We start from the raw sequence: 19,034 nt of genomic DNA, 5'->3' as shown, positions 1-19,034 counted from the left end.
TTGTCACACACACACTACGTGTGGTGAAATTTGTCCTCTGCATTTGACCCATCCCCTTGTTCACCCCCTGGGAGTTGAGGGGAGCAGTGGGCAGCAGTGGTGGCCGCGCCCGGGAATGTTTTTTTTTTTTTTTAATAATCACAAATAAGGACTGAGCACCACAAAAAAGTTTGAAACAACAATATTTCCTCCACAAAAGTCCCTCAAAGTCACGCACTCTCAAGAGTCAGAGTTAATGTCAGTTTGAAGTAATGCTTTTTATTCACGCAACCGCCGCTACTACACTTCATCAACCTTCCTCTTAGTGATCCAATAACCCTCAGGACAATTTATTCATCTAAAAAAAGGGAAAAAAATTAAGTACTAAAATAATCCATAAAGTTCCTCTGAAGCAAGATGCATCCCCTGACAGGTCTATAGTTGCCGTCAGACGTCACTTCATCGCACCGTATTGCGTATCATTAAAACACACCTTGCTTAAATCCACACCCACCTAATATGCTAATGGATTGTATTGGTTTATATAATATATTTTATATGATATATAATGTTAAAAGTCTGTGCCCTGCACATGAATGCCAATCATTAGTATTGTTATTTCCAGCTGAGTGTAATTGTAATAAATAAAAACAGTGATGGATCTTTGTGGTCTCTACAAGATGATAACATGCAAACATAGTTAACCTGTTAAAGACTAAAAAAGCAGATGTTGATAAAGTACTTTGCTGCTGTGAGATGTTACATGGGACAGTGTGGCTCGGCTGGTAGAGCTGCTGTGCCTGCCAGCAACTTGAGGGTTCCAGGTTCTATCCTGGTTTAAATGTAGCTTAAAGTTGTAGATAATGGGTTTCACGATGTAAAGCGTTTTGAGTCTCTGAAGAAAAGCGCTAAATAAATATAATTCACTTCACTACATGATGTTGGTGGTGTACAACCTCTTGTGCTAATTAAAAATGATAATAAAAAATCCACTTTTTTACATCTTTATATACACAAATTACATATAGTACCGATAAGAGTACCGAATAAAACATTTATCGATAAGCAATATCGATATTGGTATTGGTATTGATACAATTCTAACGATATACATACTCACTAATACAAAATATATATTTTTAAATGTATATAAATAAATAAATAATGATAAATGGGTTATACTTGTATAGCGCTTTTCTACCTTCAAGGTACTCAAAGCGCTTTGACAGTATTTCCACATTCACCCATTCACACACACATTCACACACTGATGGCGGGAGCTGCCATGCAAGGCGCTAACCAGCAGCCATCAGGAGCAAGGGTGACGTGTCTTGCCCAAGGACACAACGGACATGACTAGGATGGTAGAAGGTGGGGATTGAACCCCAGTAACCAGCAACCTTCCGATTGCTGGCACGGCCACTCTACCAACTTTGCCATTTGTTATCCTTTTTTTAAATAAAATATATGCATCATCGATGGTTATGCAAATTGTATGATGATGTCATATAATTGATGTCAAGAAAGTATATTGTTTGGCTACTTATTTTGGTTCATAAATTAAAAAAAAAAGATTTTAGTGTGTATATTATAACGTTTTGAGCACATAAATACCACAATGATAATGATAACCGTGATCATTTTGGTCACAATAACTTTACTTAGCCATTGTATTTACTGTTTTGGTTGTGTATATTTGGGGGTCGCTCACCCCCTCCTTAACAGAAACAGAACCTAGTCTATTGCTGTTGATTGTGATTTTTATTCAAGTGCACAATTTGGCTAACACACAGAGTATAGTGTATGTCTTATTATTTATTTGTTTTACATAACTTGGATATTTAAAACTTTACATTCCTATTACAATGTTAAAATATACGAGAAGTACACGTTTATTGCATTTCAAAGAGTATACTTGCATTCATAATATGTATTATCATTACATCAGGGGTTAATTTGGTCTCAAAATTATGTTGACAGTAATATAACTTATTAGTCATGTGTTGGTCAATATATCGTCGAGCAAAATTGTTTGACGGCCCAAGCCTACTTTTGTGCATGTTTGAAATAAACTTAAACTCAACCCAAAGTCAACACTCAAACTCTACACAGAGAACACCTGGCTATAAGGTAATAATGCACAACATTCAAGTCTTTTAATAAGCAACACAGGCATTGTTGTATCAAAAATTAAACCACACAGACTTGAGGCCAATGGGGTTGAAGGTGGCTAGAGAAACCCAATTTCAAAACATGGATGGAATTATAAAAAATTGAGGTTGGTTGTTAGAGAAGTGATGGTCAGTACTGTTGGGGTGCACTTGAGCTAGACTACCAAACTACTGACTCAGTCGAAATATCCCATCTCTTTCAAGTCTGCCTGGCTGCGTAATCCATCATGCATGTTTCATTAACGCACAAATTATATGTGAATGTAATGCATCAATAGAATTCCCCCCTGCCGTAACATGACACTAAGGTTAATATTGTAGACAAAAGCATGGATGGGATTATCAAATTATAATACTGGCACATTCAGCATGTTTTGTTACGACTACAACACTTTTCAATTTACCAAAGGACTGGAAAAGCCCAAACGTCCAATTAATGGTCTTGGAAAACAATTTGAAGAATGAAAAAGGTTGTTTGGCTACACTCTTTGTCTTTAGAATTAAATCTGGATAATACATAGAAGGTCATTTCCTGTTAGTCATTACGAACTAGCGAATAAGAGCTTAACAAAATGTGTTATGTTGCAACACTTGACTATTGCAATAACTGTCTCCATTTCCTCACAGGCAATCTCCTTCCTTACCCCGCTGGCTGTGATATTTGTTGTGAAGATAATTCAGAGGACAGACAAGACTGAAATTAAAGAGGCATGTTTAGGTGGGTGGCGCTAATTACTTTTTCTACTTTTTACCAAATTACTTTTTAATTACCACACCTCTAATGTGCTGCTTCTTAGAAAGCAATTCTTAACCTGCATCATGGGTAGTTTTTTTTTTTTTTTTTTTTACTTAAACCGGGAGGCTTTTGTAGCTTAAAGTGCATTATCAGGGAGCAAAACACATTAGCCAGCTAGCCATTGAAGAAATGTGATGATTACAGAACCATTACACAAAGCAGAACAGCATTACCAGGCGTTATAGTCAACACATTACTCAATAACATCTTCTTTTTCCTGAATGAGTGCTCAACATGCAAAAAAAAACCAACACTTTGCATTCGTATCCAAATATTTGGGTATTTTGAAAGTAACTTAATTAATGCAAGCAAGTAATTGAACTTGATTAATCATGATTAATCAAAATTCTAAAGTGTGAAAAATCCGATTTTAAAAATACTTGTTTGACAGCACTAATACAAATATTTATTTTGTTTGCTAGATTTTTTTTTTGTACTGTAGTTGACATCCAAGCTGTTAATAATCATTCCTTCCAGGATTTTGCAGGCTTTTTTTTGTGATTTAATGAACTTGTAATTTTATGAATTTTATGTATTACGTAGGGCTGTCAAAATTAACGAGTTAACTCATGTGATCAATCACAAAAAATGATTGCATTAATCATGTACACATCAATCGTGCAATTTATTTTGGTATTGCAAGCTCTTTTACCTTAAAGGGGAACTGCACCTTTTTTGGTAGGTACTATCGTTCACAATCATTATGAGAGACATGACGACGGATGGATTTTTTCTTTTTTTTGCATTCTAAACATTAAATAAATTCGATCAGAAGTCCGCTTACAGTGCAGCCTATGGGAGCCGTTCAATTCTGCCTATAGAGCCCATAAAAAAACATCCAAATAACCTCCATTAGGGTTTTACATACATGATTTAAGTATAGATGTAATGTAGTAACGAGCTCATTTATAATAACATTTAATATTTACATATTTTAATCATTTTAAGCATACACGGCACATTAATTTCAGAAACACATTCTCTGGAAGAAACAGAGTAGGGGTGGGGGGTTAGGGGGAAAGGGGGGGGGGGTGCAACTAGCACTTTTCTTGTCATTCTCGCCACTTCCAAGTCCTAAATTGGCTGGGAGGCATGATTTATGATCTAGAATAAACTTACAGGGAGCAAGGAGGAAACGGCAGACCACTCAATGATGCAAACATTGGGAGACACGGAAGTGATCATGGCGCCGCTATAAATAGTTTGTCTGCGTTAGCGCTTATAATAACAATATCACTAATACTTGGTTAATATTCAAGTCACAAAATGTAAATTGAGCATTGATGGTGGTTTTTGAATAGTTATTTTTCAGATTTTATGGGCGGTGTAGTGGCGCTCCCATTGGCTCTGCTGTAAGCAGACTTTTATATGTTTATTTAATATTTAGAATACATTAAAAAAAAATCCATCCTTCGTCATGTCTTTTATAATGATTGTGAACAATAGGCAAAATCCCCCCAAAAAGTGCAGTTCCTCTTTCACCACTATAAGGTAAGTGATCAGATTATTGCATACGTCAAATTTACAAAAATGATTGAGGAGACCAACTTCCATTCAAAATACAGCCTGAAAGAATTTGAGATAAAACTGGTATCAAGTTTTGTGCAAATAAATTACCTGCATTCAAGCAAAACCTTTGAAAATGTTTCTGGATGACATTCTGACAATAAAATTGCATTTGTGTTCAAATTCTTAAGCACATTTTGATTATGAAGCTGCCCCGGTACTGTGCACTCTTGTAGTCGTTACATATTTTCTTTATTTTTGCAGTATTGTGCTGCCCTTTTAAGGTTTCTTTGACCAGAGGTGAACTATTAAAAATTGGACAGCCCTCTGCCAAACTCTTTTCACTACAGAGTTACATGGAGATTCTCACCAGAAAATCAGCAGCTCTCTATTGCAGGGGTCACCAACGCGGTGCCCGCAGGCACCAGGTAGCCCGTAAGACCAGATGAGTAGCCCGCTGGCCTGTTCTAAAAATAGCTCAAATAGCAGCACTTACCAGTGAGCTGCCTCTATTTTTTAAATTGTATTTATTTACTAGCAAGCTGGTCTCACTTTGCTCAACATTTTTAATTCTAAGAGAGACAAAACTCAAATAGAATTTGAAAATCCAAGAAAATATTTTAAAGACTTGGTCTTCACTTGTTTAAATATATTCATTTATTTTTTTACTTTGCTTCTTATAACTTTCAGAAAGACAATTTTGGAGAAAAAATACAACCTTAAAAATGATTTCAGGATTTTTAAACACATATACCTATGCAATGCCAAGCTTCCCACTAACTGACAAAGAAACAGATAACAGATTTGGTGTCCAGTTCAAAGTGTGACATGATTTATTTAAAAATTTGAGAGTTTACTTTTGTATTTTACATGAGTTATTATTTGTACAAACATGGTGCAAAGTAATTCATGATTTGTTAAAAAATGTTAGTGGCTAGCTAGTTAAAATTGTATATTGTGATTTCACAAGACTGTCTTAGAAGTGATCATTTGAAAATGTTCAATTTGAAAAATGTGCACTTAGAGAAAATATAAAAATAAAGTGTTGCATATTGATATTTATCTGTTTCTATATATATTTATTGTGAGAAATCATTAAGATGATCAGTGTTTCCACAAAGATAAATATCATTAATTATTAATAATAACATAGAGTTAAAGGTAAATTGAGCAAATTGGCTATTTCTGGCAATTTATTTAAGTGTGTATCAAACTGGTAGCCCTTCGCATTAATCAGTACCCAAGAAGTAGCTCTTGGTTTCAAAAAGGTTGGTGACCCCTGCTCTATTGACTATGCCGGGGATGCTGAAAATGAGGAAAAGGAGTAGGTGCGCTCGTTAAACTGAGGCACTGGGGATTATGCACTGCACTTCCATCCCTTCACCTGGCGAAGGTCCGCTCATTGGCTAAAAATATGGACAAACTGCTGCTCCTAAACACCAGACACATGGATTTTTTGTAGAGCCGCCGTCGCCCTGTGTTTCACCAAAACCTGGCTCAGTGGACACATTCCAGAAAAGCGGACATTCAGCTCCTCAGAGTGAATCTTGTAAAAGAGCTCTCAGGGAAGACGAAGGGAGGAGGAGTACGCGTCCATATAAACAATAGTTGGTGCACAGACATCACAGTGTTGAAGCAGATGTGTGTCCCACATTTGGAGAAGGTTTTTTTTATATACTGTAAACCGTTTTATTCGCCGCAGGAGTTCTTTTGTTGTATTATGGTCGGTTTACATCCCGCCTAAGGTCTGCGTAAACAAGCGTTACCGCACCTGGCTGGCCATATTGCAGACGTGGAGAAAAAACCTCCTGACCCCTTGTTCATAATTCTAGGGGATTTTAACACAGCAAATTTAATTTTGGACCTGCTCAGTGGCCTTGTCGTTAGAGTGTCCGCCCTGAGACTGGAAGGTTGTGAGTTCAAATCCTGGCCCAGTCATACCAGAGGCTATAAAAATGGGACCCATTGCCACCCTTCTTGGCACTCAGCATCAAGGGTTGGAATTGGGGGTTAAATCACCAAAATGATTCCAGAGCGCGGCCACCGCTGCTTCTCACTGCTCCCCTCACCTCCCAGGGGGTGAACATGGGGATGGGTCAAATGCAGAGGATAATTTCACTACACCTAGTGTGTGTGTGATTATTATTGGGACTTTAACTTTTAACTTTAACCCATGCGTGGGTTCCCTACCTCCAAAGACATGCACCTGGGGATAGGTTGATTAGCATCACTAAATGGTCTCTAGTGTGTGAATGTGAGTGTGAATGTTGTCTGTCTATCTGTGTTGGCCCTGCGATGAGGTGGCTACTTGTCCAGGGTGTACCCCGCCTTCTGGCCGACAAGCAGTAAAAAATGGATGGATAGACGGAACTCCAAAAATACAAACAGCATATTAGGAGGGGAGCTAACACATTTGACCACTGCTACACAACAATAAAGGACAATTATCGCTCTGTTCCCCGGGAAACTGTAGGACTCCCTGATCACTGCCTGATTCACCTCATCCCACTAAGTCTGTATTGAGGACTGTGAAGAGATGGTCAAAGGACTCAATGCAGCAGTTACAGGCCTGCTTTGATTGTACTGACTGGAGTGTCTTTGACGTTGGATACGAAAATATTGGAAAAACTCACTGCCACTGTGACATCATACATCAGCTTCTGTAAATAGAATAGAATATAATATTTATGTCAATATATAGTACTTTATTGATCCCTGGGGGAAAAGACATGTATGTGCAGACCAGGACCTTCTGCACATACAAAAACAAGCCCTGGTTTTACACCTCAGCTTAGGAAGCTACGTCAGGCCAAGGAGGACACCTATAGTTAAGTTAAGTTAAAGTTAAAGTACCAGTGATTGTCACACACACACTGGGTGTGGTGAAATTTGTCTTCTGCATTTGACCCATCCCCTTGCTCAGGAGTGGGGAACAAATACGTTACTTAAAAGTAGATCCTAAAATGCAGTAAAATGACATACTAGCAGCTCATTGCACAACTACTGTACTGTAAATGTGTCCAATAATGCAAATAATAAATTATGATTACAGAAGTCAAAGGCTTCTTAATTGTCTGCTCTCTGCTCTGTCGTCCACAGACATTCTCAGTGTTTGTTTTTCGCTTCCGTTTGTCCATCTTAAACATTAATTTATGTTCCAACACATTTACCACCGCACATTAAAAACATTTATGAACTGTTCAGAGCAATTAATTGCAGTCATTTGTATTGAAAAATTAAAGACAATGAGATATTATCATCACACTTCAACATATCTATCCTGAAAATGTTCCCTCTAAGCCAGGTCCATCCATCCATCCATTTTCTACCGCTTGTCCCTTTTGGGGTCGCGGGGGGTGCTGGAGCCTATCTCAGCTGCATTCGGGCGGAAGGCGGGGTACACCCTGGACAAGTCGCCACCTCATCACAGGGCCAACACAGATAGACAGACAACATTCACATTCACACTCACACACTGGGTCATTATTGCAAATGAGAATCTGTTCTCAATTGTCTGACATGAACAATGATTAAATCAATTAACTTAGTGCTATAGACAGGAACAGTAAGTAGGTCTGAACTTCGTGGGAGGATGACAGTTGGACCATTCAAGCAATAAATAGTCAATACAGTGTTATGTGCTGTTGTTCTTGCTTGGTCCACACAAGAAAGAAACATACATTTTGATTAGACAGTTGATGTGCACATTTGAGAGCCTCTCGGAGACAAATTCCATTATTCAAAATGACGCTGATTGGCCAAAATATTAGGGGAATTTGTCGACATTTGACACAATTTTGATTCCATGCATATTGTGCGGAGATAGGTTAAATTTGCGTGAATTGGCGCGATGGCAATATGGCAAAATCCCGGAGCGACTAAATTATGTGCTTTGAAATGCATTTTGCACACACTGCAGTGTGTATTTTTGGTTTTAAAATATAACATACATGTGTTTTGAAGGCTATTTCATAAACAAAAATTATTTTAAACTTTTTCTTTCCTCTTTAAAAGTGATGCACAACTTAAAGACCATGTGGAAATTAGGTTCCCTGACGAGGCTAGTTGAGAACCCCTGATTTGGTGCATTTTAAAAAGACATCCCTAAAACAGTATTTAAAACGAGGATTCACAGTGTTGGACATGAGATTTTTTGTTAAAATATAAAAACTAATTAAAAAAACAACAACACTCTGTTGTACTGTCTTTTATTGCTTAGCTGTTTTCATTTCCAGATAAAAGATCATCAATTAAAATCGAATATTTTCCATCCATCCATCCATCCATTTTCTACCGCTTATTCTCTTCGGGGTCACGGGGGGCGCTGGAGCCTATCTCAGCTACAATCGGGCGGAAGGCGGGGTACACCCTGGACAAGTCGCCACCTCATCGCAGGGCCAACACAGATAGACTGACAACATTCACACTCACATTCACACACTAGGGCCAATTTAGTGTTGCCAAACAACCTATCCCCAGGTCATTGTTTTTGGAGGTGGGAGAAAGCCGGAGTACCCGGAGGGAACCCACGCAGTCACGGGGAGAACATGCATACTCCACACAGTAAGATCCCGAGCCCGGGATTGAACCCCAGACTGCTCAGGACCTTCGTATTGTGAGGCAGATGCACTAACCCCTCCTCCACCGTGCTGCCCAAAAAGTCGAATATTTCAACAATGTAAATAATTGTGGGGTTAATTCTAAACTCACAATGACAGTCTCAACATTCTTAATATGTACAGAATTGCATTACATTTGCTCATTTGTTTAAAAAAAATATATGTATATAAAAATTATGTTATTATAACTGTAATGTAAACCAAAACAAAATTAGTCAGTCAGTCGGGATTTGATTGAGCTGTTTAAAGGAGGAATACAAGTATGTTTTGTTACACCCACATTGAGTGTCCAATTAAGCATGTTCTTGGAATGTGAGAAGAAAATAGAGAAAACACATGCAAGCACTAGGAGAACATGCAAACTCCCCAGAGAAATGTTGGAGTGGCTGAGAAGCAGATGCTCTAACCACATGGTTCATGGTGTTGCCCACAAATAAAACTATAGTATTTTTCTTTATTTTTGTTACAGACATGATCACTATGACTATCCTCTCATTTGTATTTGGGAAAAAGGCAATATAGTTTGAATGAAAACCTTCCCAAGGATGTTGTGCCTTTAGTGAGCCGTGCCAGCTAATCTATAGTGCCATAAAAATACTTTATCGATGCCAAGATGAAGTCGTACAAAAGTAGACTAGAACAGAACCACTGCCTGTGTCAGCTTTGCGATACAAACACGCACAAGCACATGAATTTTCCAGCAGCAATTAGCAAACCGAGCTCCATATGACACAAGGCGACTGGCACAAGTGCAGATTCCTCCATATGGGATTTCTGACAGCATCTCATTTGCAGTTTAAAGACCCATCAGGCACATTATGTCTCATTTGTGCAGTTTGTCCAAATTATCAAGTTCAGAAACATTTACACAATGCTCTTCCTCACTGGCAACATGGGGCGGGGGGGGCTGCAGGTTTATGGGGTTAATCATTGAGGTCTTGGCCACTGGTTGGTAATGATCTCCCGAGATTGGCATGATGGCTAATTAAGTAGACGTCCAGATACAGTGCAACACATCACATTACTTATTACAAAATAAGTTGTATTTAATTCACAGTAAGAACACTGTGAAGGTAATATATCTATACTTACTGGAGTAAAACTCCACAAATTAACATTCATTGGTTGTCTGGTTATAAAATTAGTATTTGAAAGGTGCTTCAAATTATTTTCTGGGGACACAACAGAGGATGCACCCTTTTATTAGGCTTGTTAGTGTTTCATTTTTAATGAACACAATTGTCAACATGTGTACGCAGAGTCTAGTTTCTAACCAACTTAAAATTAACCAGCTGGTCAGAAACTAATGACATTAAGCCAATTAGTATGTGCTGAACACTAATTGAACTTTTTTAAATGTTCCTAAATCATGGCTTAAAGAAAAGCATTTCTAGTGATTTTATGTAGTCGTGTAGTGTAGTCACTTTTGTATTAACACTCCGAACGCTGGTGTCAATGCTCACACTAGCATATGAGGAGTGTCATAATAATTGTTCTAACAATTGCTTGTCACGTGACTTATTCCCGGGAGGGAAAAACAGTGGTGGTCAACCAAGCCAAGCTGGCTGTTGTGCAGCAAGCAGTGCGCAAACTCTTGACTACGCAATCCGCCTAGATCTTCCTGCAAAAAAGCAGATACGAGCAAAAAATCCAACTGTGCAATGGAAGAGATCCCTTTATCGAAAAAAAGACATGAAGGGTTATCCGTCAGTGGAGTTCCCAGACATATCAAACTATCTTGTGCTCGAGACATTATTCTACACGACAAAGCAGATCAAAACTTGGAAAAGCATGGAGGTCTACAACTTATTTTTAGTGTGGCTGGGCCAAGGAAATTGGTATCAAGGCTCTCCCAGATAAATATGCATCGTTTTTGCTCGGGTTAGGTTGCATTTCACGATTTCACTTTGCGTCTTGCGAGGACGCATCCATGTAAACAAACAGTGACTACTAACACCAGACAGCTGACACCCGTGACTGCATATCCATTTAACAAACTAACAATTACCGAATCAGCACCAGATTTGATTTGTGTCCTGTTGTCTTATGCACTCTGACACATTTGTGTACAAAATAAACAAAAGGGGAGACGCAGGAGTACCTTTCCTGACAAGGTATCATTGTCCCTGACTTTCCGGTTTCTGTTTGTTAAGAATTAAAATACAAACAATATAAAGATAATACATCAATGGGAAATACTAAACATGTAAACTCAGTGGCGGGCCGTGCGTTTCCCACCTAGGCCTTCAGTAATGTCCGACTTCAATGATTACCTCTCTAAGTACCATAATGTATATCACCACGTGACCATTGCTGGAGAAATACTATACAGAAACACATGTATGCACTACTGGGTATTGAACACCACCAACAGTGTACAAAACAGATTATTTTATGCCGCATTTAAAAAATAGCTTATGTGGTACTGTCAAAATTAAAATTGCAAAAAACATATTAAACGTGAAAAAAATAAATAAATAAAAAATTTGACCTTACAAACTGTAGCACCCATTCGAGCTTCCGGGGTTGGCCGACATCGTCCCACAAGATGTAGTTTTATTTTTAAATATCCTTTTTGAAAATGGCCTTGCAAATATATGTATTGTCTTGTCTAATCATAAAAGATGCAGACGAGGCGTTTTGGCTGAGTTCTTAAAGTTTACTCTACAGCATGCTCATCAAAAACATCCAGGGGCTACTGCGCATGCGCTTCAGTACTGTGGCATGCTGGGTAATGGAGTTCTTATGTTACCTAGCTCATAACATCATAATATATATCTGCCTTAGGCCAGCTAGAAGGCCTTACTGACAACTCCTGATCTGATTGGCTATCGCAACTGTCTGTCAAATGTTTGTGACCATTCACTAACAGTGCATAGACGCCCGCATTGTTAATTTTGAAGGCTTTGGGCAGATTTGGTAAAGCATGGCAACATAAGCTAGCTGAATTATGATTAGATAACAACTCTATAACCTAAAAACAACAGCGCTGGAAGGAGCATAATATGACATAAAGAAAATATGAATACTTCTAGATATTTAGGGAAAGTAAATTAAAAAATCATTTGATCTTTAATTATCATCATGATTTCTGGTTATGTTAGGCCAGCAGAGAAGGCCTTGCTGGCCCTGACGGCTCACCACTGTGTAAAGTATATTAAAAATATATGAAACAAACTTTTAACGAAGTGGTCACTGCAAACTCATGCGTTCTTTGTGTGACACTTTTCTTGTCGTCTTTCCTAAAATGTTGCACTTTACCACCCATCTTGATGACCTCTCAAGGAACTCGGAAGAAACATTTTGCTTTTTGCGATTTGAATGGGTTGTACAGTCGAAAACGACGCAAGCATAGGGCATATTTCTTCAAGAAAAGGCTAAATGGCGCCCAGTACCCATTGAGAACAGACGCTAGCATGACCACCACGCATATTTAATGAGCTGGACGTGAGCCAAACGTGATGTCATGTAAATCCAAGCAATTTATTATGATCCGGTGCCGGATCATAGTTTATTTTGGGTTTTCATTCACCTGTGGTTTAAGTTCTGTTTCAGCAACCCTGTTTTGTGTTTCTTGGTTGTCATGGGTGCTGATTGTTTTCACCTGCCTCTGATTAGTGTTTGGGACGCTCACCTGCTGCTGGACACTAATCAGAGAGCTATTAAGTCCTGGTTTTCCCCTCACTCAGTCTGGTGCTCTTGTTTGCTCAACACAACTGTCACATTGATTCCCTATGATTCTGGTTTTCCTTGTGCTAAGCTTCGCCATGGCTTCCCAGGCTATTCGGCACGTTTTTCCTTGTTTTGTATTTGGTATTTTTGTATTGGATATGATTTATGGTGAGAATAAACCATCTCCTACCTGCACGCTGTCTCCGGAGTTCCTGCTATCATCTCGTAAGAACAATCCGCGCATCACCATGCCTCCTCGTCCTCGACATCGTTACAGAAAAGCACCAGACTGAGTGACTAAATGGCTCTCTGATTAGTGTCCGGCAGCATGTGAGCGTCCCGAACACTAATCAGAGGCAGGTGAAAACAATCAGAGCCCATGACAGCCAAGAAACACAAAACAGGGGTGCTAAAACAGAACTTAAACCACAAGTGAATCAAAACCCAAAATAAACTATGATCCAGCACCGGATCATAACACACAATGATAGAGCGCTAAATACGGAATAAAAAAAAATCACAATCATGAAATGTTTTGTAAAAATAATAAATGCAATTTATAATGCAATGCACTAAAACCATACAATTTAACAAGAAAAAATTAAATTTTAAGAAAATTGTTTAAAAAAAACAAATCCTTTTTGCTGTGTAAACAAGACTTGGTAAATCTGTCCTTGGATAGTGATTTGAATTCTAGCCCACATGACACGTTCAAGCCGTGTCCCACAGACTATGCACAACAGGCTGTAACAGGCTGCAACAAACGCACCGTCAATGCAACGTTGTGTCCTGAGTGAGGGCTAGCAAGTAAGCCAACGCCTGTGCAGTCGTTTCTATGCCTATTTCTATAATCCTCGCCTCCATGGCCAGATATGAACTACATTTTCAAGTATCACTGGATGACTGGAGGAACTGCTAAACATGCATCGTGCGACACATCGAGCAAAAGCGCAATAGACAAGAAGCCATGCTCACCGCTATAGCTCGTTTGATCGCAGTTAAATTTGTAATCGACTTAGTCTATGTGCATTTGTTTTGATTAGTTTGTGTCTCGTTTATGCCAGGGGAAAATCGATTGTTGGCGATAACTAAGACAAAAGTTATTAGCCAACAAAATGAACACTGGTACAAATACAGTAAGTATTGAGCAATCATAGAGAGGAGCAACCGGGAACCTGTTTTAAAATGGTTATATTATCATTCATATGCCAAAGAACATATCGTGATTTACATCGTTATCGCAAGTGGCTGCAGTATATATCGCACCATAGATTTTTGGCCATATTGCCCAACCAAACAACCACTACAGTAGAACTGTCAAGTGATATGGATGATGTTGGAGGAAGCTGGACCGAAATGTCTTCAATAGGCAGGCGGGGAAATTACTCAAAAACGATAAAGAAGAGGACCACGGCTGATTTACTATAGAACAAAGTCATGTAGGGTCTGAGATGTGTTAGTGATTTGTTTCTGGGTGTCTTGCAATGCTCAAATTATGATAAATGACACAAATGGATTCTAAACTGTCACAGCTCCATTGATGAAGGACAATTGGTGGGGTTGCTCTTGTCTTTTTGGCAACACTGTAGCTAAAGATTTAGAGGCTTTCACATCTTGTAAACTTTGAGGCTCTACCATGGCCTACATGAAAAAAGTGTGTATGTTACACCGGCTGCTCTAACATAAGACTCTTAACCAGTGTCTCTTTGGGGGCTCTTTCCAGTTAAAGAGATTTTGTGTTTGTTGAAAAGGCTGTGACAATGCATGTTTGACATGATTTGCAATGTTTCCCCCCTGCAGCTGTTTCACTGGCGCTCGCTTTGAACGGAGTCTTCACAAACACCATCAAGTTGATTGTCGGCAGGTATGTTATATCTTTTCAAACAATAACAATGGAATGAAGGTGGAAAGACTGCATATGTAACTTTTAATGTCGTAGAACAGTTTAGGGTACATTTCCATTGTCACAAGCTGTAAAAACAACCAATTTAAGGATATTTACTTGACCATGTTACAATAATTGAGACAAGTTGTTCTTAAAACAATCCGACTCTGCCAAAATAAGCAAAACATTTATACAGTAGTATTTACGTGCCCAAAAATAAATGACAGTGCCCCTTAAGCCACATTCACGCCCATGCACACACACACACACACACACACACACACAAACACACTTGCACACACCCTTGCACTTGACTTTCTTTCCCTTGCACATCTTCTCTGCCATCGAAGGCCATTATATGAGGAACACCAGTAACACCATTTCCTCAATGTATCCACTGTTAAGTACAACTTCACTGTGGACACAACTTACCTATCATGCTGTGTTTTGTGTTCGCGTCATCACTTTCGGGTCAGTTAAGTAAGTTTTTCTTGCCACACATTGACAAAATGCACACGGACCAACCCCAAAGCCGAAGAAGATCGACCAGATCAGCGAAGAAGGACAAACTGCTGTACGGAACATGAATCCGCCATCACTAAGAGGCCCCAAAAGGGCGGACCGCTCAGAGTCGTGTAAAAAGAAAGTATAATCAACTAAACAACAGGCGCCATCTTTGCTACCAAGGAGGTGTGCGGCTGTGCCCGGATGCATGCAATAGCTGTCGTTTTGACGTTTGTTTTTCTGATTAAATAAACCTAATTAATGTGTCTATACATACATCTAAACATCATCAACTTCCAATAAAACGTGCTTTTATTACGTCAACATATTTTGCTTTTTTCATTAATGACGTATTTCTTGCCACTTTATGTTGTATATTTTTATGAGATTTCCAGTTAATTTTCTCATCCATTATTACCCCTGAAATGTGGTTTATTTTACTCGTTTATTGTACGTCTATTTGTATTTGTGCTTGACTTTCTTTAAAAAGCTGCAAACTGGTAAATTGATTATTGATTAACTCTTGGCAGTTTTAGCATTTTAAAAGACTCAATGTGTATTTAAAGGCCTACTGAAACCCACTACTACCGACCACACGGTCTGATATTTTACATATCAATGATGAAATCTTAACATTGCAACACATGCCAATACGGCCGGGTTAACTTATAAAGTGCAATTTTAAATTTCCCGCTAAACTTCCGGTTGAAAACGTCTATGTATGATGACGTATGCGCGTGACGTCAATCGTTGAAACGGAAGTATGCGGACCCCATTGAATCCAACACAAAAAGCTTGGTTTTCATCTCAAAATTCCACAGTATTCTGGACATCTGTGTTGGTGAATCTTTTGCAATTTGTTTAATGAACAATGAAGACTGCAAAAAAGAAAGTTGTAGGTGGGATCGGTGTATTAGCGGCGGACTACAGCAACACAACCAGGAGGACTTTGAGATGGATAGCAGACGCGCTAGCCGCCAACCTCACCTTGTCTTCCTCCGTCTCCGGGCCGCCGACCGCATCTATGATCGGGTGAAGTCCTTCGTCGCGCCGTCGATCACTGGAACGCAGGTGAGCACGGGTGTTGATGAGCAGATGAGGGCTGGCTGGCGTAGGTGGATAGCTAATGTTTTTAGCATAGCTCTGTGAGGTCCCGTTGCTAAGTTAGCTTCAATGGCGTCGTTAGCAACAGCATTGTTAAGCTTCGCCAAGCTGGAAAGCATTAACCGTGTATTTACAGGTCCATGGTTTAATAGTATTGTTGATTTTCTGTCCATCATTCCAGTCAGGGGTTTATTTATTTTGTTTCTATCTGCATTTAAGCCTGATGCTATCACGTTAGCTCCGTAGCTAAAGAGTTTCGCCGATGTATTGTCGTGGAGATAAAAGTCACTGTGAATGTCCATTTCGCGTTCTCGACTCTCATTTTCAAGAGGATATAGTATCCGAGGTGGTTTAAAATACAAATCTGTGATCCACAATAGAAAAAGGAGAAAGTGTGGAATCCTTGTACCTAAGTTACGGTCAGGGCGAAAAATGATACGTCCTGCACTGCACTCTAGTCCTTCACTCTCACGTTCCTCATCCACGAATATTTCATCCTCGCTCAAATGAATGGGTTAATCGTCGCTTTCTCGGTCCGAATCGCTCTCGCTGCATTGTAAACAATGGGGAAATGTGAGGAGCCTTTCAACCTGTGACGTCACGCTACTTCCGGTACAGGCAAGGCTTTTTTTTTATCAGCGACCAAAAGTTGTGAACTTTATCGTCGATGTTCTCTACTAAATCCTTTCAGCAAAAATATGGCAATATCGCGAAATGATCAAGTATGACACATAGAATGGATCTGCTATCCCCGTTTAAATAAATAAAAATCATTTCAGTAGGCCTTTAATAGATTGTATGTTTAATATTATGATACCTCCGCATTGATGCCTGTCTGTCTTTGTGTGTACGTGTGTGTGTGTGTGTGTGTGTTTGTTTGTTTGTTTGTGTGCGTGTGTGTGCATGTCTGTGTGTGTGTGCGCATGCAGTTTGCGTTTATTAATTTGCCCTTTTTTACAGCATTGTAAAAGGACTTGAATTGATGTAGACAACGTTTAGCTGGCTGACTGGGTAAAATTATAGTTTAAGTTATTTTTCACACAACTTTGTCACACTTTTGATAGTTAGCTAGCAAGGTAGAAGCTAACACTCTTACCGAGGCTGTGTCCGCATCCTCCCTTCAAATGTCTGACATCACGTCTCCGCTTTAAATGCTTGCGTATCACAAATGTACTGCCATAAAAATAAGGTCCGCTTTGCAAAATGAGCGAGGTATTCATGTTTTTAACAAGAATAAGAGGAAATGGCTTCACATTTTATATGTTATCTGTAACGATTTGGTCGCATGATTAAGCGGGGGTCGTTTTCCCAAGATGCAGACGGACTTCGGACACAGCGTACAGGTAGGAAATGATTTATTTACCAATAAATCAGGCAGGAAAAAGCTAAGCGTGCTCATAGCACGGGAGGCAAAGCTAACGGGGGCTAGCGTGGTAGCTTTTAAACAAAAGGAGCTTAGTGTGAAAGCTAGCATAACAAAAGAACCTAGCGTGGAAGCTATTATGTAAAGAGCAGGAATCAAAACCGTCGTCATCTGTTGCGTGACGCAATTTAGGAAACCAGACTGACTGACCGACCGGAAAAGGCAGGATTAAATATCACTCTGATCAGTGCTCGGGAAACAGGTGAGCGTCCCGAACACCAATCAGAGACAGGTGAAGACAATAAGCACCCATGGTAACAGAAAACAAACCCAGGGGTGCACAAAACAGGAACTTAGGGAGTCCAAAAACCAAACATAACATGATCCGGGCAGCGGATCATAACATTATCACTGGCAATGTTTTTGTGAGTGACCCACTTCTGGCCGGAAAGCACGAGTGATGACGTCACGACTATTGTAGACAATTTTAATTGTCTGCGACAAACTTTATTGTCGATATTCGTCGACAAAATCCACTAATCATTGCAGCACGAATGTACAACACAGTATTTGTCCAAGCCTCCCCATGTCTTTAAAAACTTGTGACACCTCTGTTTCTATGTTCAATTGACGGTCCTCGAATAAACCAAAGTCATGGGCTATGAGATGCAAAAGAGAAACTTGTACACAACTTTCTTCTATGCTGCCACAGAGAATTATTATACAGAATGTTTAGCTTTCTTCTTCACCTCATCCTTGTTACAAAAATATTTGTGCTGTGTGTGAAAAGAGAACTTTGATGACATTGGGACGTCTGTGTTAAGTGATGTGTTCGAAGTTAGGTTTTAACTCTAAACCATTTTGGTTTTTGAATGGGGGTGTAGGTAGTCCGAAACACTTTGTAATTAAATTCAAGCAACCTTATTATTGTTCAATTTATATATTGATATTTATATATATATATATATATATATATATATATATATATATATATATATATATATATATATATATATATATATATATATATATATATATATATATATATATATATATATATATATATATATATATAAAAATGTTTTTTATATATATATTTTTTATTCATCTTAACAAATATAACATCATTTTTTTTATATAACTTACATACTTCCATGACAGAAAACAACTTAAAAATTTACAGAAGGCTAGGGGCACCCATGTGTTGGGGCCCCTGTACAACATCTTTACTTTTGACGCCCCTGCCTAGAGCAGTTCAGTTTTTCAAAAACACCATGTGGTTTGTAGGCAGCATGGTGATATTTCTGTCAGCTACATAATTAGCACATTCATACACAATTAATTCAACGAAAATAAAACTTGTGGTTAGCATTTCTGCCTCACAGTCAGGAGGTTCTGGGATATAATCTGGCTCAGACATGTATGCATGGAGTTT

At 38.9% G+C, this 19,034-nt stretch overlaps 1 protein-coding gene across 2 annotated transcripts in view; it reads left to right on the top strand.

The window, feature by feature from the left end:
• LOC133657377 (phospholipid phosphatase 4-like) overlaps positions 1–19,034 on the top strand; it is a 190,838-nt gene that overhangs the window by 110,521 nt on the left and 61,283 nt on the right. Inside the window, exons 3-4 of one of the 2 annotated variants that reach the window (XM_062058643.1) lie at positions 2,778–2,868; positions 14,544–14,607. In XM_062058643.1, coding sequence (XP_061914627.1) covers positions 2,778–2,868; positions 14,544–14,607 — 155 coding nt within the window. Of the gene's footprint in view, positions 1–2,777; positions 2,869–12,787; positions 12,969–14,543; positions 14,608–19,034 lie in introns of those variants that run through there. The other variant, XM_062058644.1, reaches the window with a different exon arrangement.

Source organism: Entelurus aequoreus, linkage group LG09, assembly GCF_033978785.1.
Source record: "Entelurus aequoreus isolate RoL-2023_Sb linkage group LG09, RoL_Eaeq_v1.1, whole genome shotgun sequence".
Lineage (NCBI taxonomy): Eukaryota > Metazoa > Chordata > Actinopteri > Syngnathiformes > Syngnathidae > Entelurus > Entelurus aequoreus.
Note: the sequence above shows the minus strand (reverse complement) of the source record. Positions and strands in the feature narration are given on the sequence as shown.